This window comes from Oncorhynchus masou, chromosome 13 (assembly GCF_036934945.1).
Source record: "Oncorhynchus masou masou isolate Uvic2021 chromosome 13, UVic_Omas_1.1, whole genome shotgun sequence".
Classification (NCBI taxonomy): domain Eukaryota; kingdom Metazoa; phylum Chordata; class Actinopteri; order Salmoniformes; family Salmonidae; genus Oncorhynchus; species Oncorhynchus masou.
In genome coordinates, this window is record NC_088224.1 from 91,411,455 (window position 1) to 91,437,256 (window position 25,802).

The 25,802-nt window shown below is 39.4% G+C and overlaps 1 protein-coding gene across 1 annotated transcript in view; it reads right to left on the minus strand.

Annotated features, from left to right (window-relative positions):
- Window positions 1-25,802, minus strand: part of LOC135553214 (small G protein signaling modulator 2-like) — a 295,429-nt gene that overhangs the window by 232,215 nt on the left and 37,412 nt on the right. Inside the window, 1 exon segment of the mRNA XM_064985388.1 lies at window positions 25,559-25,634. Within this exon segment, the coding sequence (XP_064841460.1) occupies window positions 25,559-25,634 (76 nt within the window).

Sequence of the window (25,802 nt, forward strand, 5' to 3'; positions counted from 1 at the left end):
TATAATAGATACAGGTGTTCTGTTCAGGAGGAAATATAACATAATAGAATAGATACAGGTGTTCTGTTCAGGAGGAAATAGAACATAATAGAATAGATACAGGTGTTCCGTTCAGGGGAAATATAACATAATATAATAGATACAGGTGTTCTGTTCAGGAGGAAATATAACATAATAGAATAGATACAGGTGTTCTGTTCAGGAGGAAATAGAACATAATAGAATAGATACAGGTGTTCTGTTCAGGAGGAAATATAACATAATGTAATAGATACAGGTGTTCTGTTCAGGAGGAAATATAATAGATACAGGTGTTCTGTTCAGGAGGAAATAGAATAGATACAGGTGTTCTGTTCAGGAGGAAATATAATAGATACATGTGTTCTGTTCAGGAGGAAATATAACAAAATAGAATAAATACAGGTGTTCTGTTCAGGAGGAAATAGAATAGATACAGGTGTTCTGTTCAGGAGGAAATAGAATAGATACAGGTGTTCTGTTCAGGAGGAAATAGAATAGATACAGGTGTTCTGTTCAGGGGGAAGTATAATAGATACATGTGTTCTGTTCAGGAGGAATTAGAACATAATATAATAGATACGGGTGTTCTGTTCGGGAGGAAATAGAATAGATACAGGTGTTCCGTTCAGGAGGAAATATAACATAATAGAATAGATACAGGTGTTCTGTTCAGGAGGAAATAGAACATAATAGAATAGATACAGGTGTTCCGTTCAGGGGGAAATATAACATAATATAATAGATACAGGTGTTCTGTTCAGGAGGAAATATAACATAATAGAATAGATACAGGTGTTCTGTTCAGGAGGAAATAGAACATAATAGAATAGATACAGGTGTTCCGTTCAGGGGGAAATATAACATAATATAATAGATACAGGTGTTCTGTTCAGGAGGAAATATAACATAATAGAATAGATACAGGTGTTCTGTTCAGGAGGAAATAGAACATAATAGAATAGATACAGGTGTTCTGTTCAGGAGGAAATATAACATAATGTAATAGATACAGGTGTTCTGTTCAGGAGGAAATAGAACATAATAGAATAGATACAGGTGTTCTGTTCAGGGGGAAATATAACATAATATAATAGATACAGGTGTTCTGTTCAGGAGGAAATATAATAGATACAGGTGTTCTGTTCAGGAGGAAATAGAATAGATACAGGTGTTCTGTTCAGGAGGAAATATAATAGATACATGTGTTCTGTTCAGGAGGAAATATAACAAAATAGAATAAATACAGGTGTTCTGTTCAGGAGGAAATAGAATAGATACAGGTGTTCTGTTCAGGAGGAAATAGAATAGATACAGGTGTTCTGTTCAGGAGGAAATAGAATAGATACAGGTGTTCTGTTCAGGGGGAAATATAATAGATACATGTGTTCTGTTCAGGAGGAATTAGAACATAATATAATAGATACGGGTGTTCTGTTCGGGAGGAAATAGAATAGATACAGGTGTTCCGTTCAGGAGGAAATAGAATAGATACAGGTGTTCCGTTCAGGGGGAAATAGAATAGATACATGTGTTCTGTTCAGGAGGAAATATAACATAATATAATAGATACAGGTGTTCTGTTCAGGAGGAAATATAACATAATAGAATAGATACAGGTGTTCTGTTCAGGAGGAAATAGAACATAATAGAATAGATACAGGTGTTCCGTTCAGGGGGAAATATAACATAATATAATAGATACAGGTGTTCTGTTCAGGAGGAAATATAACATAATAGAATAGATACAGGTGTTCTGTTCAGGAGGAAATAGAACATAATAGAATAGATACAGGTGTTCTGTTCAGGAGGAAATATAACATAATGTAATAGATACAGGTGTTCTGTTCAGGAGGAAATATAATAGATACAGGTGTTCTTTTCAGGAGGAAATAGAATAGATACAGGTGTTCTGTTCAGGAGGAAATATAATAGATACAGGTGTTCTGTTCAGGAGGAAATATAATAGATACAGGTGTTCCGTTCAGGGGGAAATATAACATAATATAATAGATACAGGTGTTCTGTTCAGGAGGAAATATAACATAATAGAATAGATACAGGTGTTCCGTTCAGGGGGAAATATAACATAATATAATAGATACAGGTGTTCTGTTCAGGAGGAAATATAATAGATACAGGTGTTCCGTTCAGGGGGAAATATAACATAATATAATAGATACAGGTGTTCTGTTCAGGAGGAAATATAACATAATAGAATAGATACAGGTGTTCCGTTCAGGGGGAAATATAACATAATAGAATAGATACAGGTGTTCTGTTCAGGGGGAAATATAACATAATATAATAGATACAGGTGTTCTGTTCAGGAGGAAATAGAACATAATAGAATAGATACAGGTGTTCTGTTCAGGGGGAAATAGAATAGATACAGGTGTTCTGTTCAGGGGGAAATAGAATAGATACAGGTGTTCTGTTCAGGGGGAAATAGAATAGATACGGGTGTTCTGTTCAGGGGGAAATAGAATAGATACGGGTGTTCTGTTCAGGAGGAAATAGAATAGATACATGTGTTCTGTTCAGGGGGAAATAGAATAGATACAGGTGTTCTGTTCAGGAGGAAATAGAATAGATACATGTGTTCTGTTCAGGGGGAAATAGAATAGATACAGGTGTTCTGTTCAGGAGGAAATAGAATAGATACAGATGTTCTGTTCAGGGGGAAATATAATATAATAGATACAGGTGTTCTGTTCAGGAGGAAATAGAATATAATAGATGCAGGTGTTCTGTTCAGGAGGAATTAGAACATAATATAATAGATACAGGTGTTCTGTTCAGGAGGAAATAGAATAGATACAGATGTTCTGTTCAGGGGGAAATAGAATATAATAGATGCAGGTGTTCTGTTCAGGAGGAATTAGAACATAATATAATAGATACAGGTGTTCTGTTCAGGAGGAAATAGAATAGATACAGGTGTTCTGTTCAGGGGGAAATATAATAGATACAGGTGTTCTGTTCAGGAGGAAATATAATAGATACATGTGTTCTGTTCAGGAGGAAATATAACAAAATAGAATAAATACAGGTGTTCTGTTCAGGAGGAAATAGAATAGATACAGATGTTCTGTTCAGGGGGAAATATAATATATTAGGGGCCGGTATCCACCCGCTTCAGGCTTGGGCAGTGGCTATGGTAAAGACGAAAGGAAGCCACTACAATCAAGTCAAAAAACTATACCGCTCCCGCATCTAGCAAGGACTCCCGCTCCCGAAGGCCCAACTTCCTGCCTTTATCCTAACACACTTACCACAATACAATGAATAGGCAAGAGGGGGGGACAAAAACTGAGTTACACAAACGACAAATGAATATATCTCAAATCAGGTAAATATAAATCATAATGGTACGTACCTAATATTTCATCATTTACATTAATATTTAATATATTTACACAAATATACATGGAGCTCCATATGTTCAGTCTTTTACACAAATATGTCCAAATCGGCTCTAACATACCGGCCCCTAATTGTTGACTGCCTGAATGCACAACAATTACTTAATATTCAGACATAGAGCCAATACACAAAACATTCTATACCAGAGCACTATTACAGTTGATAGCTATATACAAATATACAAGGTGCCATATAGAAAAATAGTCCATAGATCTCAGTCTGAGTTGAAGTGTAAAGGTGTTCAACTTCCAAAAATGTCAAGAGTTTGACGTCCAAAAATGTATGACATCAAAGAATGTAAGAGTACGACATCAACGAATCAGAGGTGCACGTGATTCTAAGATGGAGCACTGTGTGTGTGTGTGTGTGTGTGTGTTTCACTCAGTCGCCTCAAGGAGCAGACAGAGTTTATTGATAGGTCTCTGTAAGATATTGGTCTTAGTCTTAACCATGACGCTCCGGACAAGACCTTTGGCCCCTGGCAAGGCCTCCACCACACGCCCCATTAGCCAGGAGTTCCTTGGGGCGGTGTCGTCGACGATGACCACGAGGTCACCAGGACTGAAGTTTCTCTTAGTTTTGTTCCACTTGTTCCGCTCCTGCATAAGTGGAAGATACTCCCTGATCCATCTCTTCCAGAAGAGGTCAGTGATATATTGTACTTGCTTCCATCTCCTTCGTGTGTATAGGTCGCTTCTCTGGAATAGTCCTGGTGGCAGGACTGGCTTAGCTTTCAGATGAAGCAGATGGTTCGGAGTCAGGGGTTCTAAATCATTAGGGTCATTTGTTACAGTAGTGATTGGTCTGTCGTTCATAATCGCCTCAACTTCACACAAGGCGGTCTGCAAAGCCTCATCATCCAGTACTTGCTCTTTAAGGACTGAATAGAGGATCTTTTTCACCAGTCGGATCAACCTCTCCCATACCCCCATGGTGGGCTCCAGAGGGAGGGTTGAATGACCATGTCACTCCTTCCTTCAGTAATTCATTTTGAATCTTGCTGTGATCCAGCTCTTTCATAGCTTCTTCTAGCTCTCTGTGTGTTCCAACAAAGTTGGTGCCATTGTCTGTTCTGATACTTGTTACTGGGCCCCTTCGACAGATAAACCTGCGCAGGGCATTGATGCAGGAATCAGTATCCAGATAACTAGCAACTTCTAGATGGACAGCTCGACTCACAAGGCAAGTAAAGATCACACCATACCGCTTCACATGAACGCGGCCTCGCTTCACCTCTATGGGGCCGAAGTAATCTATGCCCACATGGGTGAAAGGCGGCAAATCAGGTGACACCCGATCTTGTGGAAGGTCGGCCATCTTCTGTTCTCCAGCTCTAGCTTGCATCCGCCTGCAAAAGACACAGCTCTTAAGGATCTTCCTTGCTAAAGAGTTGGCACAGGGTATCCAATATCGCTGGCGAAGTCTAGAAAGCATGTGACCTCTCCCAGAGTGGCCAACCTGCTCATGGATATGGAGTAAGATCAGTCTAGAGATGTAGGAGTCTTTTGGAAGGATCATAGGATTCTTTAGTTCCGTAGGCATAGCAGCTTTGCTTAACCTTCCTCCTACTCTCAGAATGCCATTGTCAACAATTGGATCAAGCTTACAGATTGAGCCACTTCTCTTGGCACATTGTTTTCCTTTCACAACTAGTGCAATTTCTTGTTTAAAGTGCTGTCGTTGTTCAAATCGGATGATGACCTTTTCTGCTTCATCTAGGTCATCCACAGACAGACTTTCTTTTCCAAACGTCAGTTTGAACTTGTCAATTTGTTCCTTCAGTGAGTTTGTCAGACTCTGATCTGGATCAGTTTGAGAGAGAATTTTCCTTTTCTGGCTTAACTGTAGAAGACGTTTCTTCAGTTTCAGCATCCAGGCAACTGCTTTCTTCAAGCTGTTCCATGTTGAATAGTACTCAATCAGTTTGCTGGTTGGACTCTTTTCTTCCACACTTGTACTGTTTACGATTACGTCTTCCCTCACCTCTGGATCATCCGGAGGGATGGAGTTAAGCTCCTCGGGGACTTTCGGCCATTGAGTTTCTGGTTTCTCCAGGAATTCTGGTCCATTGCGCCATCTCTTTGAGTTCAGGAACATTTCAACATGTAATCCTCTTGAGGCATCATCGGCTGGGTTGTGTTTGGAGTTCAAATACCTCCACTGTTTTGCTTTCGATAGGTCACGGATCATAGCAACCCTATTAGCCACAAAGGTATGGAATCTCTTGGTATCATTGCGGATGTATTTTAGCACAGACTGGCTGTCAGTCCAAAAGTTGACTCCTCAAGTTCAATCTGGAGCTCTAACCTTAACATCCTGTCCACTCGCACTGCCAATGTTGCTGCAGCAAGTTCCAGTCTGGGGATTGTCATCTGCTTGAGTGGAGTCACCCTTGATTTCCCCAGTATGAATGCAATGTGAACCTTTTCCGTACCGTTTGTGAACCTGAGGTAGCTTGCCGTGCCATAACCTTGTTCACTTGCATCACCGAAGTGATGCAGCTGTGCCGTCATGACTTGACCAAAGTTCTCAGGCTTCATACACCTGTCTATCTGGAATCTGGAGAGCTGGTCCAGCTCTGAGAGCCATCTCTGCCATGAAATAGAGTGTTCTTCAGGGATGACTTCGTCCCATCCAAACTTTAGCTTGCAGAGCACTTGAAGAATTTGCTTTGCCTTTAATACAAATGGGGCGAGGAAACCTAATGGATCATAAATAGAGCTGACAGTTGAGAGAATACCTCTTCTTGTAAGGGGTCTGGTCTTGACAGTGACCCGGAAGGTAAATGCATCTCTTTCAATGTTCCATCGGATTCCAAGTGCTCTTTCAACAGGCAGCTTTTCTCTGTCCAGGTCCAATTCCTTTATCTGCTTGGCTTTGTGTTCATCAGGGATAGAAGCCAGCACAGTGCGGCTGTTGCTGACCCACTTGGTCAATTTGAACCCACCCTGAGAGCACACAACCCTGAGGTTTTTTGTGAGGGCTATGGCTTGTTCTTCTGTGGCCACTGACTTGAGGCAGTCATCAACATAGAAGTTGGACTTGACTGTTTGAATCACCTCTTCATTGTACCTCTCACAGTTGTCTTCTGCAGTCTTTCGCAGTGCAAAGTTTGCACAACTTGGAGAGGATATAGCACCGAAAAGATGAACCTTCATTCTGTACTCCTCCAATCTTTTGTTAGTATCACCGTCCGGCCACCATAGGAATCGCAGGAAGTCTAAGTAATCTTCATGGACACGTACTTGATGGAACATTCCTTCGATGTCTGCCATCATGGCAATGTGCTCTTGCCGAAATCTTAGCAAGACTCCTATAAGCGTGTTTGCCAGGTCAGGGCCTTGAAGGAGTTCACTGTTAAGAGATGTACCTTTATAGGATGATGAACAGTCAAACACTACTCGTATCGTTCCTTTGCGCTTATGGTGAACGCCGTGGTGTGGTATGTACCATTCCTTGCCTTTCTCTCTGAGGAGCTGTTCTTGTGGTACCTTCTCGGCGTAACCTTTTGTTATCATCTCTTCCATGAAGCCTTTGTACTCTGCAGCGTAACCTTTGTCCTTCTTGAACTTCCTGATAATATTTAGAGCTCGCTGCTTTGCCATGTCACGATTGTTTGGCAGGACTACATCTTTTTTGCGAAAGGGCAACGGTAAGTAGTAGTGATGGTCTTTGAGGGTTATGGAGCTTGATACGATCTCCATAAACCTACGATCCTCAGCTGACATCTCACTTTTCTCTTCATACCCTCTCTCAGGGAAGTCATGGTTGTACTGATTTACAAGAAGAACCCCCAGGTCGGCCATTGAGATACGATTGGCCATCACCGTAGGATGCCCAGATTCTTCTGCCATGGTACAATTGTTAAGAGGACCGTTCATCACCCATCCAAAGAGGGTTTTCACTGCATACGGTCCGTTGCCTTGACTATTTATGATTTTCCAGGGTTCCATTGCCTTTGGAGCATTTACGCCAATCAGGAGTTCGACGTCGGCGTCAATTTCCTTCAACTGAACCTCTTTCAGGTATGGCCACCTTTTGAGATCTTTCTGAGTGGGAATATTTTCTCTTGTCACTGGGATCTTATTTTGGGTGTAGACCTTTGGTAATGCAAGAAATGTGTCACCTTCCACATTGCCAATCTCTAATCCAGATATCTCAAAGCTCTTGGTAGGACTCTCCTGCCCCATTGTGCGTAGCAGAATTTCAGTCTCACTGCCTTTAGCTTGCAACTGCCTCATGAGTCTCTCCGTACAAAATGTTGCTGAGCTACCAGAATCGAGAAATGCATAGGTTAACGTAGACCTGCTTCCATTTGCCATCTTTACTTGAACTGGCACAATCGCAAGTGCACAATCTGTACCGGCCCCGGTATCTTCACCAGCTTCCAGTGAAACAAGAGCACTGCTGACAGTCTCCACCCGCTTCAGGCTTGGGCAGTGGCTATGGTAAAGACGAAAGGAAGCCACTACATTCAAGTCAAAAAACTATACCGCTCCCGCATCTAGCAAGGACTCCCGCTCCCGAAGGCCCAACTTCCTGCCTTTATCCTAACACACTTACCACAATACAATGAATAGGCAAGAGGGGGGACAAAAACTGAGTTACACAAACGACAAATGAATATATCTCAAATCAGGTAAATATAAATCATAATGGTACGTACCTAATATTTCATCATTTACATTAATATTTAATATATTTACACAAATATACATGGAGCTCCATATGTTCAGTCTTTTACACAAATATGTCCAAATCGGCTCTAACACATGTGTTCTGTTCAGGAGGAAATAGAATATAATAGATGCAGGTGTTCTGTTCAGGAGGAAATAGAATAGATACAGGTGTTCTGTTCAGGGGGAAATATAATAGATACAGGTGTTCTGTTCAGGAGGAAATAGAATATAATAGATGCAGGTGTTCTGTTCAGGAGGAATTAGAACATAATATAATAGATACAGGTGTTCTGTTCAGGAGGAAATAGAATAGATACAGGTGTTCTGTTCAGGAGGAAATATAACAAAATAGAATAGATACAGGTGTTCTGTTCAGGAGGAAATAGAATAAATACAGGTGTTCTGTTCAGGAGGAAATATAATAGATACAGGTGTTCTGTTCAGGAGGAAATATAATAGATACATGTGTTCTGTTCAGGAGGAAATATAACAAAATAGAATAAATACAGGTGTTCTGTTCAGGAGGAAATAGAATAGATACAGGTGTTCTGTTCAGGGGGAAATATAATAGATACATGTGTTCTGTTCAGGAGGAATTAGAACATAATATAATAGATACGGGTGTTCTGTTCGGGAGGAAATAGAATAGATACAGGTGTTCCGTTCAGGGGGAAATATAACATAATATAATAGATACAGGTGTTCTGTTCAGGAGGAAATATAACATAATAGAATAGATACAGGTGTTCTGTTCAGGAGGAAATAGAACATAATAGAATAGATACAGGTGTTCTGTTCAGGAGGAAATATAATAGATACAGGTGTTCTGTTCAGGAGGAAATAGAACATAATAGAATAGATACAGGTGTTCTGTTCAGGAGGAAATAGAACATAATAGAATAGATACAGGTGTTCTGTTCAGGAGGAAATAGAACATAATCGAATAGATACAGGTGTTCCGTTCAGGGGGAAATATAACATAATATAATAGATACAGGTGTTCTGTTCAGGAGGAAATATAACATAATAGAATAGATACGGGTGTTCTGTTCAGGAGGACATATAATAAATACAGGTGTGCTGTTCAGGAGGAAATAGAATAGATACAGGTGTTCTGTTCAGGAGGAAATAGAATAGATACAGGTGTTCCGTTCAGGGGGAAATATAACATAATATAATAGATACAGGTGTTCTGTTCAGGAGGAAATATAACATAATAGAATAGATACAGGTGTTCTGTTCAGGAGGAAATAGAACATAATAGAATAGATACAGGTGTTCCGTTCAGGGGGAAATATAACATAATATAATAGATACAGGTGTTCTGTTCAGGAGGAAATATAACATAATGTAATAGATACAGGTGTTCTGTTCAGGAGGAAATATAATAGATACAGGTGTTCTGTTCAGGAGGAAATAGAATAGATACAGGTGTTCTGTTCAGGAGGAAATATAATAGATACAGGTGTTCTGTTCAGGAGGAAATATAATAGATACAGGTGTTCCGTTCAGGGGGAAATATAACATAATATAATAGATACAGGTGTTCTGTTCAGGAGGAAATATAACATAATAGAATAGATACAGGTGTTCCGTTCAGGGGGAAATATAACATAATATAATAGATACAGGTGTTCTGTTCAGGAGGAAATATAACATAATATAATAGATACAGGTGTTCTGTTCAGGAGGAAATAGAACATAATAGAATAGATACAGGTGTTCTGTTCAGGAGGAAATATAATAGATACAGGTGTTCTGTTCAGGAGGAAATAGAACATAATAGAATAGATACAGGTGTTCTGTTCAGGAGGAAATAGAACATAATAGAATAGATACAGGTGTTCTGTTCAGGAGGAAATAGAACATAATAGAATAGATACAGGTGTTACGTTCAGGGGGAAATATAACATAATATAATAGATACAGGTGTTCTGTTCAGGAGGAAATATAACATAATAGAATAGATACGGGTGTTCTGTTCAGGAGGACATATAATAAATACAGGTGTGCTGTTCAGGAGGAAATAGAATAGATACAGGTGTTCTGTTCAGGAGGAAATAGAATAGATACAGGTGTTCCGTTCAGGGGGAAATATAACATAATATAATAGATACAGGTGTTCTGTTCAGGAGGAAATATAACATAATAGAATAGATACAGGTGTTCTGTTCAGGAGGAAATAGAACATAATAGAATAGATACAGGTGTTCCGTTCAGGGGGAAATATAACATAATATAATAGATACAGGTGTTCTGTTCAGGAGGAAATATAACATAATGTAATAGATACAGGTGTTCTGTTCAGGAGGAAATATAATAGATACAGGTGTTCTGTTCAGGAGGAAATAGAATAGATACAGGTGTTCTGTTCAGGAGGAAATATAATAGATACAGGTGTTCTGTTCAGGAGGAAATATAATAGATACAGGTGTTCCGTTCAGGGGGAAATATAACATAATATAATAGATACAGGTGTTCTGTTCAGGAGGAAATATAACATAATAGAATAGATACAGGTGTTCCGTTCAGGGGGAAATATAACATAATATAATAGATACAGGTGTTCTGTTCAGGAGGAAATATAATAGATACAGGTGTTCCGTTCAGGGGGAAATATAACATAATATAATAGATACAGGTGTTCTGTTCAGGAGGAAATATAACATAATAGAATAGATACAGGTGTTCCGTTCAGGGGGAAATATAACATAATAGAATAGATACAGGTGTTCTGTTCAGGGGGAAATATAACATAATATAATAGATACAGGTGTTCTGTTCAGGAGGAAATAGAACATAATAGAATAGATACAGGTGTTCTGTTCAGGGGGAAATAGAATAGATACAGGTGTTCTGTTCAGGGGGAAATAGAATAGATACAGGTGTTCTGTTCAGGAGGAAATATAATAGATACAGGTGTTCTGTTCAGGGGGAAATAGAATAGATATAGGTGTTCTGTTCAGGGGGAAATAGAATAGATACAGGTGTTCTGTTAAAGGAGGAAATATAACATAATAGAATAGATACAGGTGTTCTGTTCAGGAGGAAATAGAATAGATACATGTGTTCTGTTCAGGGGGAAATAGAATAGATACAGGTGTTCTGTTCAGGAGGAAATATAATAGATACAGGTGTTCTGTTCAGGGGGAAATAGAATAGATACAGGTGTTCTGTTCAGGGGGAAATAGAATAGATACAGGTGTTCTGTTCAGGAGGAAATAGAATAGATACATGTGTTCTGTTCAGGGGGAAATAGAATAGATACAGGTGTTCTGTTCAGGAGGAAATATAATAGATACAGGTGTTCTGTTCAGGGGGAAATAGAATAGATACAGGTGTTCTGTTTAGGAGGAAATATAATAGATACAGGTGTTCTGTTCAGGGGGAAATAGAATAGATACAGGTGTTCTGTTTAGGAGGAAATATAATAGATACAGGTGTTCTGTTCAGGAGGAAATATAATAGATACAGGTGTTCTGTTCAGGGGGAAATATAACATAATATAATAGATACAGGTGTTCTGTTCAGGGGGAAATATAACATAATATAATAGATACAGGTGTTCTGTTCAGGAGGAAATATAATAGATACAGGTGTTCTGTTCAGGGGGAAATATAACATAATATAATAGATACAGGTGTTCTGTTTAGGAGGAAATATAATAGATACAGGTGTTCTGTTCAGGAGGAAATAGAATAGATACAGGTGTTCTGTTCAGGGGGAAATATAACATAATAGAATAGATGCAGGTGTTCTGTTCAGGAGGAAATATAACATAATAGAATAGATACAGGTGTTCTGTTCAGGAGGAAATATAACATAATAGAATAGATACAGGTGTTCTGTTCAGGAGGAAATATAACATAATATAATAGATACAGGTGTTCTGTTCAGGAGGAAATATAACATAATAGAATAGATGCAGGTGTTCTGTTCAGGAGGAAATATAACATAATAGAATAGATACAGGTGTTCTGTTCAGGAGGAAATATAACATAATAGAATAGATACAGGTGTTCTGTTCAGGAGGAAATAGAATAGATACAGGTGTTCTGTTCAGGAGGAAATAGAATAGATACAGGTGTTCTGTTCAGGAGGAAATATAATAAATACAGGTGTTCTGTTTAGGAGGAAATATAATAGATACAGGTGTTCTGTTCAGGGGGAAATATAACATAATATAATAGATACAGGTGTTCTGTTCAGGGGGAAATAGAATAGATACAGGTGTTCTGTTCAGGGGGAAATAGAATAGATACAGGTGTTCTGTTCAGGAGGAAATAGAATAGATACATGTGTTCTGTTCAGGGGGAAATAGAATAGATACAGGTGTTCTGTTCAGGAGGAAATATAATAGATACAGGTGTTCTGTTCAGGGGGAAATAGAATAGATACAGGTGTTCTGTTTAGGAGGAAATATAATAGATACAGGTGTTCTGTTCAGGGGGAAATAGAATAGATACAGGTGTTCTGTTTAGGAGGAAATATAATAGATACAGGTGTTCTGTTCAGGGGGAAATAGAATAGATACAGGTGTTCTGTTTAGGAGGAAATATAATAGATACAGGTGTTCTGTTCAGGGGGAAATAGAATAGATACAGGTGTTCTGTTTAGGAGGAAATATAATAGATACAGGTGTTCTGTTCAGGAGGAAATATAATAGATACAGGTGTTCTGTTCAGGGGGAAATATAACATAATATAATAGATACAGGTGTTCTGTTCAGGGGGAAATATAACATAATATAATAGATACAGGTGTTCTGTTCAGGAGGAAATATAATAGATACAGGTGTTCTGTTCAGGGGGAAATATAACATAATATAATAGATACAGGTGTTCTGTTTAGGAGGAAATATAATAGATACAGGTGTTCTGTTCAGGAGGAAATAGAATAGATACAGGTGTTCTGTTCAGGGGGAAATATAAAATAATAGAATAGATGCAGGTGTTCTGTTCAGGAGGAAATATAACATAATAGAATAGATACAGGTGTTCTGTTCAGGAGGAAATATAACATAATAGAATAGATACAGGTGTTCTGTTCAGGAGGAAATATAACATAATATAATAGATACAGGTGTTCTGTTCAGGAGGAAATATAACATAATAGAATAGATGCAGGTGTTCTGTTCAGGAGGAAATATAACATAATAGAATAGATACAGGTGTTCTGTTCAGGAGGAAATATAACATAATAGAATAGATACAGGTGTTCTGTTCAGGAGGAAATAGAATAGATACAGGTGTTCTGTTCAGGAGGAAATAGAATAGATACAGGTGTTCTGTTCAGGAGGAAATATAATAAATACAGGTGTTCTGTTTAGGAGGAAATATAATAGATACAGGTGTTCTGTTCAGGGGGAAATATAACATAATATAATAGATACAGGTGTTCTGTTCAGGGGGAAATATAATAGATACAGGTGTTCTGTTCAGGGGGAAATATAACATAATATAATAGATACAGGTGTTCTGTTCAGGGGGAAATATAATAGATACAGGTGTTCTGTTCAGGAGGAAATAGAATAGATACAGGTGTTCTGTTCAGGAGGAAATAGAATAGATACAGGTGTTCTGTTCAGGAGGAAATAGAATAGATACAGGTGTTCTGTTCAGGAGGAAATAGAATAGATACAGGTGTTCTGTTCAGGAGGAAATATAATAGATACAGGTGTTCCGTTCAGGGGGAAATATAACATAATAGAATAGATACAGGTGTTCTGTTCAGGAGGGAAATATAATAGATACAGGTGTTCTGTTCAGGGGGAAATATAACATAATAGAATAGATACAGGTGTTCTGTTCAGGAGGAAATAGAATAGATACAGGTGTTCTGTTTAGGAGGAAATATAATAGATACAGGTGTTCTGTTCAGGAGGAAATATAACATAATAGAATAGATACAGGTGTTCTGTTCAGGGGGAAATATAACATAATAGAATAGATACAGGTGTTCTGTTCAGGAGGAAATATAATAGATACAGGTGTTCTGTTCAGGAGGAAATATAACATAATAGAATAGATACAGGTGTTCTGTTCAGGGGGAAATATAATAGATACAGGTGTTCTGTTCAGGGGGAAATATAACATAATAGAATAGATACAGGTGTTCTGTTCAGGGGGAAACATATGGCTTTGGGTGGAATTATAACATAATAGAATAGATACAGGTGTTCTGTTCAGGGGGAAATATAACATAATAGAATAGATACAGGTGTTCTGTTCAGGGGGAAATATAACATAATAGAATAGATACAGGTGTTCTGTTCAGGGGGAAATATAACATAATAGAATAGATACAGGTGTTCTGTTCAGGGGGAAATATAACATAATAGAATAGATACAGGTGTTCTGTTCAGGAGGAAATAGAATAGATACAGGTGTTCTGTTCAGGAGGAAATAGAATAGATACAGGTGTTCTGTTCAGGAGGAAATATAATAGATACAGGTGTTCTGTTCAGGAGGAAATAGAATAGATACAGGTGTTCTGTTCAGGAGGAAATAGAATAGATACAGGTGTTCTGTTCAGGGGGAAATATAACATAATAGAATAGATACAGGTGTTCTGTTCAGGAGGAAATATAACATAATAGAATAGATACAGGTGTTCTGTTCAGGAGGAAATATAATAGATACAGGTGTTCTGTTCAGGAGGAAATAGAATAGATACAGGTGTTCTGTTCAGGGGGAAATATAACATAATAGAATAGATACAGGTGTTCTGTTCAGGAGGAAATATAACATAATGTAATAGATACAGGTGTTCTGTTCAGGAGGAAATATAATAGATACAGGTGTTCTGTTCAGGGGGAAATATAACAAAATAGAATAAATACAGGTGTTCTGTTCAGGGGGAAATAGAATAGATACAGGTGTTCTGTTCAGGGGGCAATAGAATAGATACAGGTGTTCTGTTCAGGGGGAAATATAATAGATACAGGTGTTCTGTTCAGGAGGAAATAGAATAGATACAGGTGTTCTGTTCAGGGGGAAATAGAATAGATACAGGTGTTCTGTTCAGGGGGAAATAGAATAGATACAGGTGTTCTGTTCAGGAGGAAATAGAATAGATACAGGTGTTCTGTTCAGGGGGAAATAGAATAGATACAGGTGTTCTGTTCAGGAGGAAATAGAATAGATACAGGTGTTCTGTTCAGGGGGAAATATAACATAATAGAATAGATACAGGTGTTCTGTTCAGGGGGAAATATAATAGATACAGGTGTTCTGTTTAGGAGGAAATAGAATAGATACAGGTGTTCTGTTCAGGGGGAAATAGAATAGATACAGGTGTTCTGTTCAGGGGGAAATATAATAGATACAGGTGTTCTGTTTAGGAGGAAATATAATAGATACAGGTGTTCTGTTCAGGAGGAAATATAATAGATACAGGTGTTCTGTTCAGGGGGAAATATAATAGATACAGGTGTTCTGTTCAGGGGGAAATATAATAGATACAGGTGTTCTGTTCAGGAGGAAATAGAATAGATACAGGTGTTCTGTTCAGGAGGAAATATAACATAATAGAATAGATACAGGTGTTCTGTTCAGGAGGAAATATAATAAATACAGGTGTTCTGTTCAGGGGGAAATATAATAGATACAGGTGTTCTGTTCAGGAGGAAATATAATAGATACAGGTGTTCTGTTCAGGAGGAAATATAATAGATACAGGTGTTCTGTTCAGGGGGAAATATAATAGATACAGGTGTTCTGTTCAGGAGGAAATAGAATAGATACAGGTGTTCTGTTCAGGAGGAAATAGAATAGATACAGGTGTTCTGTTCAGGAGGAAATAGAATAGATACAGGTGTTCTGTTAAAGGAGGAAATATAATAAATACAGGTGTTCTGTTCAGGAGGAAATATAATAAATACAGGTGTTCTGTTCAGGAGGAAATACAATAGATACAGGTGTTCTGTTCAGGGGGAAATATAATAGATACAGGTGTTCTGTTCAGGGGAAATATAACATAATATAATAGATACAGGTGTTCTGTTCAGGAGGAAATATAATAGATACAGGTGTTCTGTTCAGGGGGAAATATAACATAATAGAATAGATACAGGTGTTCTGTTCAGGGGGAAATATAACATAATATAATAGATACAGGTGTTCTGTTCAGGAGGAAATATAATAGATACAGGTGTTCTGTTCAGGGGGAAATATAATAGATACAGGTGTTCTGTTCAGGGGGAAATATAATAGATACAGGTGTTCTGTTCAGGAGGAAATATAATAAATACAGGTGTTCTGTTCAGGAGGAAATATAATAAATACAGGTGTTCTGTTCAGGGGGAAATAGAATAGATACAGGTGTTCTGTTCAGGGGGAAATAGAATAGATACAGGTGTTCTGTTCAGGAGGAAATATAATAGATACAGGTGTTCTGTTCAGGAGGAAATATAATAGATACAGGTGTTCTGTTCAGGAGGAAATATAATAGATACAGGTGTTCTGTTCAGGAGGAAATATAATAGATACAGGTGTTCTGTTCAGGAGGAAATAGAATAGATACAGGTGTTCTGTTAAAGGAGGAAATAGAATAGATACAGGTGTTCTGTTCAGGGGGAAATAGAATAGATACAGGTGTTCTGTTCAGGAGGAAATATAATAGATACAGGTGTTCTGTTCGGGGGAAATATAACATAATGTAATAGATACAGGTGTTCTGTTCAGGAGGAAATATAACATAATAGAATAGATACAGGTGTTCTGTTCAGGGGGAAATATAACATAATAGAATAGATACAGGTGTTCTGTTCAGGAGGAAATATAATAGATACAGGTGTTCTGTTCAGGGGGAAATATAATAGATACAGGTGTTCTGTTCAGGGGGAAATATAATAGATACAGGTGTTCTGTTCAGGGGGAAATATAATAGATACAGGTGTTCTGTTCAGGGGGAAATATAATAGATACAGGTGTTCTGTTCAGGGGGAAATATAACATAATATAATAGATACAGGTGTTCTGTTCAGGAGGAAATATAACATAATATAATAGATACAGGTGTTCTGTTCAGGGGGAAATATAACATAATATAATAGATACAGGTGTTCTGTTCAGGAGGAAATATAACATAATATAATAGATACAGGTGTTCTGTTCAGGGGGAAATATAACAGATACAGGTGTTCTGTTCAGGAGGAAATATAACATAATAGAATAGATACAGGTGTTCTGTTCAGGAGGAAATATAACATAATATAATAGATACAGGTGTTCTGTTCAGGGGGAAATAGAATAGATACAGGTGTTCCGTTCAGGGAGAAATATAACATAATGTAATAGATACAGGTGTTCTGTTCAGGAGGAAATATAACATAATATATTAGATACAGGTATTCTGTTCAGGGGGAAATATAACATAATATATTAGATACAGGTGTTCTGTTCAGGGGGAAATATAATAGATACAGGTGTTCTGTTCAGGAGGAAATATAATAGATACAGGTGTTCTGTTCAGGAGGAAATATAATAGATACAGGTGTTCTGTTAAAGGAGGAAATAGAATAGATACAGGTGTTCTGTTTAGGAGGAAATAGAATAGATACAGGTGTTCTGTTCAGGAGGAAATATAATAGATACAGGTGTTCTGTTCAGGGGGAAATATAACATCATAGAATAGATACAGGTGTTCTGTTAAAGGAGGAAATAGAATAGATACAGGTGTTCTGTTTAGGAGGAAATAGAATAGATACAGGTGTTCTGTTCAGGGGGAAATATAACATAATATAATAGATACAGGTGTTCTGTTTAGGAGGAAATAGAATAATACAGGTGTTCTGTTAAAGGAGGAAATAGAATAGATACAGGTGTTCTGTTTAGGAGGAAATAGAATAGATACAGGTGTTCTGTTAAAGGAGGAAATAGAATAATACAGGTGTTCTGTTTATAGAATAGATACAGGTGTTCTGTTCAGGGGGAAATATAATAGATACAGGTGTTCTGTTCAGGGGGAAATATAACATAATAGAATAGATACAGGTGTTCTGTTCAGGAGGGATACAGGTGTTCTGTTCAAAATATAATAATAGAATAGATACAGGTGTTCTGTTTAGGGGGAAATATAACATAATAGAATAGATACAGGTGTTCTGTTCAGGAGGAAATAGAATAGATACAGGTGTTCTGTTAAAGGAGGAAAGCCTGGAAGGTGCCAATTCTGAACACCTACAGATCTAGTAGACGTATATATCTAGCCTTGTACTTTACGAGTAACGGTGGCGTTTGTGTATGTTATGTACTTCTACTTGTGTTTGTATAACAGAAAGTCCCTTCAAGGGCAGTGCCGTTTATTTTCTAGCCCAAGGGTTGGTCACAAACCACGGGTTGGACACAAACCACGAGTTGGACACAAACCACGAGTTGGACACAAACCACGGGTTGGACACAAACCACGAGTTGGACACAAACCACGAGTTGGACACAAACCACGAGTTGGACACAAACCACGGGTTGGTCACAAACCACGAGTTGGACACAAACCACGGGTTGGACACAAACCACGGGTTGGTCACAAACCACGGGTTGGACACAAACCACGAGTTGGACACAAACCACGAGTTGGACACAAACCACGGGTTGGTCACAAACCACGAGTTGGTCACAAACCACGGGTTGGACACAAACCACGAGTTGGACACAAACCACGGGTTGGTCACAAACCACGGGTTGGACACAAACCACGGGTTGGACACAAACCACGGGTTGGACACAAACCACGGGTTGGACACAAACCACGGGTTGGTCACAAACCACGAGTTGGACACAAACCACGAGTTGGACACAAACCACGAGTTGGAACACAAACCATGGGTTGGTCACAAAGTTGTGACGTGAGAAAGAGAGTGGGAGAGAAGGAGGCAGAAAAAAAGAGTGTGGTAGTCCTCTCTCTCTACAGTGATTTATCCTGCAATAGGATGTCGTTCAATGGGTAACATACATTTTTGTCTTCTTCTAATGCCTCTTAAAGGGAAAGTAATCTAAACGTAACGGAATGTAATCAGATTACGTTACTGAGTTTGGGTAATCGAAAAGTTATGTTACTGATTATAATTTTGGACAGGTAACTAGTAACTGTAACGGGTTACATTTAGAAAGGAACCTACCCAACCCTGACCCCTGCTGTGATACACATACACCTCGACTGAGTGTCCAAAACATTAGGAACACCTTCCTAATATTGAGTTTCACGCCCCTTTTGCCCTCAGAACAGACTCAATTTGTCGGGGCATGGACTTTACAAGGTATCGAAAGAGTTCCACAGGGATGCTGGCCCATGTGGACTCTACAAGGTATCGAAAGAGTTCCGCAGGGATGCTGGCCCATGTGGACTTTACAAGGTATCTAAAGAGTTCCGCAGGGATGCTGGCCCATGTGTACTTTACAAGGTATCGAAAGAGTTCCACAGGGATGCTGGCCCCATGTTGACTCTACAAGGTATCGAAAGAGTTCCACAGGGATGCTGGGCCATGTGGACTCTACAAGGTATCCACAGGGATGCTGGCCCATTCTCTACAAGGTATCAGGGCAGGGATGCTGGGCCATGTTGACTCTACAAGGTATCGAAAGAGTTCCACAGGGATGCTGGGCCATGTGGACTCTACAAGGTATCGAGAGAGTTCCACAGGGATGCTGGCCCATGTTGACTCTACAAGGTATCGAAAGCGTTCCGCAGGGATGCTGGCCCATGTTGACTCCAATGCTTCCCACAGTTGTGTGTCAAGTTGGTTGCATGTCCTTTGGGTGGTGGACCATTCTTGATACAGACAGGAAACTGTTGAGTTTAGAGGTCGACCGATTAATCGGAATGGCCGATTAATAGGGGCCGATTTCAAGTTTTCATAACAATCGGAAATCTGTATTTTTGGACACCGATTTGGACGGTTAATTTAACTTGGCAAGTTAGTTAAGAACACATTCTTATTTTCAGTGATGGCGTACCAGGGGACAGTGGGTTAACTGCTTTGTTCAGGGGCAGAACGACAGATTTTCACCTTGTCAGCTCGGGGATTCAATCTTACAACCTTAGAGTTAACTCGTCCAACACGCAAACCACCTGCCTCTCATTGCACTCCACGAGGAGCCTGCCTGTTACACGAATGCAGTAAGAAGCCAAGGTAAGTTGCTAGCTAGCATTAAACTTATCTTATAAAAAAATATAAAACTATCAATCAATCATAATCACTAGTTAACTACACATAGTTGATGATATTACTAGTTTATCTAGCGTGTCCTGCGTTGCATATAATCGATGCAGCGCTGGGGGATGATTTAACAAAAGTTAAATTTGCAAAAAAAACACAATCGTTGGACGTCTGTACCTAACCATAAACACCAACGCCTTTCTTCAAATCAATACACAGAAGTATAGATTTTTAAACATGCATATTTAGCTAAAAGAAATCCAGGTTAGCAGGCAATATTAACCAGGTGAAATTGTGTCATTTCTCTTGTGTTCATTGCACGCAGAGTCAGGGTATATGCAACAGTTTGGGCAGCCTGGCTCATTGCGAACTAATTTGCCAGAATTTTACGTAATTATGACATAACATCGAAGGTTGAATATTTAGACTTAGGGATGCCACCCGTTAGATAAAATACAGAACGGTTCCGTATTTCACTGAAATAATAAACGTTTTGTTTTCGAAATCATCGTTTACGGATTCGACCATATTAATGACCAAAGACTCGTATTTCTGTGTGTTATTATGTTATAATTAAGTCTATGATTTGATAGAGCAGTCTGACTGAGCGATGGTAGGCAGCAGCAGACTCGTAAGCATTCGTTCCAACAGCACTTTTGTGCATTTTGCCAGCAGCTCTTCGCTGTGCTTCAAGCATTGAGCTGTTTATGACTTCAACCCTATCAACTCCTGAGATTAGGCTGGTGTAACCGATGTGAAATGGCTAGCTAGTTAGCGGGGTGTGCGCTAATAGCGTTTCAAACGTCACTCGCTCTGAGACTTGGAGTAGTTGTTCCCCTTGCTCTGCATGGGTAACGCTGCTTCGAGGGTGGCTGTTGTCGACGTGTTCCTGGTTCGAGCCCAGGTAGGAGCGAGGAGAGGGACGGAAGCTATACTGTTACACTGGCAATACTAAAGTGCCTATAAGAACATCCTATAGTCAAAGGTATATGAAATACAAATGGTATAGAGAGAAATAGTCCTATAAATACTATATTAACTACAACCTAAAACCTCTTACCTGGGAATATTGAAGTCTCATGTTAAAAGCAACCACCAGCTTTCATATGTTCTCATGTTCTGAGCAAGGAACTTAAACGTTAGCTTTCTTACATGGCACATATTGCACTTTTACTTTCGTCTCCAACACTTTGTTTTTGCATTATTTAAACCAAATTGAACATGTTTCATTATTTATTTGAGGCTAAATTGATTTTTATTGATGTATTATATTAAGTTAAAATAAGTTAATTCAGTATTGTTGTAATTGTCATTATTACAAATAAATACAAAAATTGTCCGATTAATCGGTATCGGCTTTTTTGTTTTGGTCCTCCAATAATCGGGGCGGCAGGGTAGCCTAGAGGTTAGAGCGTTGGACTAGTAACCGAAGGGTTACAAGTTCAAATCCCCGAGCTGACAAGGTATAAATCTATCATTCTGCCCGTGAACAGGCAGTTAACCTACTGTTCCTAGGCCGTCATTGAAAATAAGAATTTGTTCTTAACTGACTTACTTGCCTAGTAAAATGTAAAAAAATATATACAAATAAAAAAATCGGTACCGGCGTTGAAAAATCATAATCGGCCGACCTCTAGTTGAGTGTGAAAAGCCCAGCAGCGTTGCAGTTCTTGACACAAACCGGTGCGCCTGGCACCTACTACCAAACCCAGTTCAAAGACACTTAAAACTTTTGTCTTGTCCATTCACCCTCTGAATGGCACTGAATACACAATCCATGTCTCAACTGTCTCAAGGCTTAAAACTCCTTGTTTAACCAGGTCTCCTCCACTTCATCTACACTGATTGAAGTGGATTTAACAGGTGACATCAATAAGGGATCATATCTTTCACCTGGATTCATGTCATAATGTTTTGTTACACTCCGTGTATATTCACCACACACACACACACACACATACACACACACACGCACACACACACACAGTACACACACACACACACACAATACACACACACACAATACACACACACACACGTACACACACACACACACACACACACAATACACACACACAATACACACACACAGTACACACACACACACACAATACACACACACAGTACACACACACACACACACACACAGTACACACACACACACAGTACACACACACACACAATACACACACGTACACACACACACGTACACACACACACACACACACAGTACACACACACACAGTACACACACACACAGTACACACACACACAATACGGGGTGGCAGGGTAGGCTAGTGGTTAGAGCGTTGGGCTAGTAACCAGAAGGTTGCGAGTTCAAACCCCCGAGCTGACAAGGTACAAATCTGTCGTTCTGCCCCTGAACAGGCAGTTAACCCTCTGTTCCCAGGCCATCATTGAAAATAAAAATTTGTTCTTAACTGACTTGCCTGGTTAACTAAAGGTAAAAAAAATACATACACACACGGTACACTATCCCACAAGGTTGGCCTAATTATGCCATTACTCATTCAAATGAGACAACAAAATTTAAAAAAGTAAAGCCTTAAATTCCCTTTGCACTTCCGACCATTATTTACCATGGTGTATTCCCGGCACTGTAAAATATTGAAATGATAATTGCAGCCCATCCTCCCCTCGCTCCCACACCATCCTCAGCCAAGCAGCTCACTTTTGACATAATATGCTAGGGTAAGTCCCAAATGCACCCTGCTCCCTTATATAGTGCACTACTTTTAACCAGAGTCTACAATAGGGAATAGGGTGCCATTTTAGACAGAGACCAAGTGATTCAGGAGGAGGATGGTAATTTTCCCATCGATCCGTTGGTCCGTAGGCTAGGAGTTAGAAGCTAAGACACCCCCGCCTGCGTTGGCTGACCCTCCAAACGGCCCACAGCTTGTTAGCTCGATGGAAATGTGGACAACTGGCTCCTTCTTTCACCAGAAACTCAGTCTCTAGCTACGTAACGCAAACTTATACATAACAAAGTGAAACTTTTTCTAAAGAGGTTTCGGAAAACATAGGGGCGTAACAGAACGTAGGACTCTAGCCTACGTAACATGTGATAAAGGAGGCGAACTTATACATAACACAAATGTATAAATAACCCCAAGTTGAATTTTCAGATAAGTCATGGGAGCACTTGAAGGGACTGATAACATATTGGTAAGAAATGTATTATTTTTGACATGTAAGGAACACGGCTGTGTTTGGCCAGCTCTCATAGGCTGTGTCCCAAATTGCACCCTATCCCTAAGGGAATATGGCTCCATTTGGTCAGCTCCTATACAGACAAAGCTATGATTCACATGCTGCTGTGGACTACAGATCATCTTAAAAGCGCTGTCGGACAAATGAATAGTATTTATCACATTAACGATGGACAAAGGATGTCCTCGCTCCTCACTAGCTCCAGCTGCCACGACAGCATCATCTGTACTGAACCGTCTCTATTGTTAAAGGGACAATCTGCAGTTCAAACAATAACAAAGCGGACACCCCGCCACTGTTTCGGTAAACAGCTGAGGGATGGGGCTGGGGGAAATTAAACCAATCTCAAATTCAGAGCCCTGTGGATGCAAGGACGGACCATCCATGATAACAAAATTAGGCTTGGGCGGTATACCGTATACTAGGATATTTGGAAATAGCCACGGGATGGTTTTTCAATACTGTCAATACTGTTTCAACTATTTTCTTTGATGTGTGTATATATATATATTATTTTTTTAGCTACTTTTTAAGTAAATACCTGCAGTCCACTTGTAAAATACATTAGGAGATAAAGCATAATGCATTCTTCATTTCTTGTGAGTCACTGTTGCGCAGCACGATCTAATTACAGTATTAAATTCACAACTAAATGTTTGACAGCTAGATATCTTATAACTATTAAGTTAACGGTCTACAATGTGCTAAATGCGCTGCAGTTGTACTAACAGTAGTTAGCTATCTAGCTTGTTAGCTTCTTGCAAAATCAAGCGTTTGGTAACAGCAGAGAATCCCCTCCTGGATCAAGAGCCTTGCTGTCTGATATTTGTTATGTGCGTGCAGCAAACTGTGAGATGTATTTTTTAGTTACTTGCATAACTTTATTAGCTAGTATGTCTGTCCTGCAAATAATTTATGTCAGAAACTGTATAAAATGTTTGCAATGCGCTCGTTAGTATTTAGCTAGCATTCTCTATGGGAATTTTACATATACTTGTTAGCATTGCTAACCTTCGGATTACAGAGACTCAGTGGGGTTTGAAAATACCTCTCCTTGTGTTCAGTGCCGGTACTACCAAACATCCCGAGATGGCACAAGGTCGGTATGAAGGTATGACAATCTGAATCCCGCCCAAGCCTAATCCAAATTATATTTGTAACCACGTTTTGAGACCATACAGTGTTTGTTTACAATTACATTGTTTGCAAACATTGAAGTAAAACTAGCTTATATTAAGGGTTCTGATGGAGTGTGACAGTTGAACTAAGCTCATGAGGAATTTACAAGTTATATTCTTCAAGAATCAACATGTACATATCATTAATATATAAGTCCAAAAATGTATGTAACAACTGCAGATTGCACCTTTAAATGGCTATAATTACAGCCTGATAGTTCAATCACCAGACTGCACTGTTCCCTGGTCGTCATATTCCCAGACCCCTGTATATCTATCTTTCTCCTTTTCAAAATAGCACCCTACATAGTGTGTATGAGCCCTGGTCAAACTCTACGGCTCTGTCCTGGCCCTGAAGGGAAGATATAACACTGCACTACACACACACACACAGGGGAAGATATGCAGCGGCTAACCCCCCCCCCCCCCCCCCCGCGGTGTGGCGTTAGCAGATTCGGTCGTCAAGGTGTGAGTCACCAACTCGCCAGCTCACCGGCTCGCAGCCATCCGGCCGGAAACTGAGTAAACCCCTCCACTCCACTGGAAGTCCTTCCAGAAGATACTGACTGCATTACGGAGGCCACACACACACACACACACACACACACACACACACACACACACACACACACACACACACACACACACACACACACTCTTTCTTGGAGAAAGTACATGTTGTGCAACAAGGGAACCTCTAAAATTAGGTTCCATTGACTATTGACTCCAGTGTGGTTATTAACTTTCCATTGCTGCAGTCAGCGACACAGGTGACGTCAAATAGTGTCCTTCCCCCAGAGTCACTACATTATCAGCTGAGGAGCTCTCAGAGGAGGGAGCGCGTATGTGTGTGTGTGTGTACTTACTGCACAGGCCAATGATGTGGCTGCTGTCTTCGTGGACAAACTTCTTCGTCACCGCCTCCTCCATGATCTGTTTCACCTGTACAGAGAGACACAGGATCATTATCGTCATTAAGATTATCATCATTACCATCGTCATCATCATTACCGTCGTCATTTCCATTACCGTCGTCATCATCATTACCGTCGTCATCATCATTACCGTCGTCATCATCATTACCGCCGTCATCATCATTACCGTCGTCAT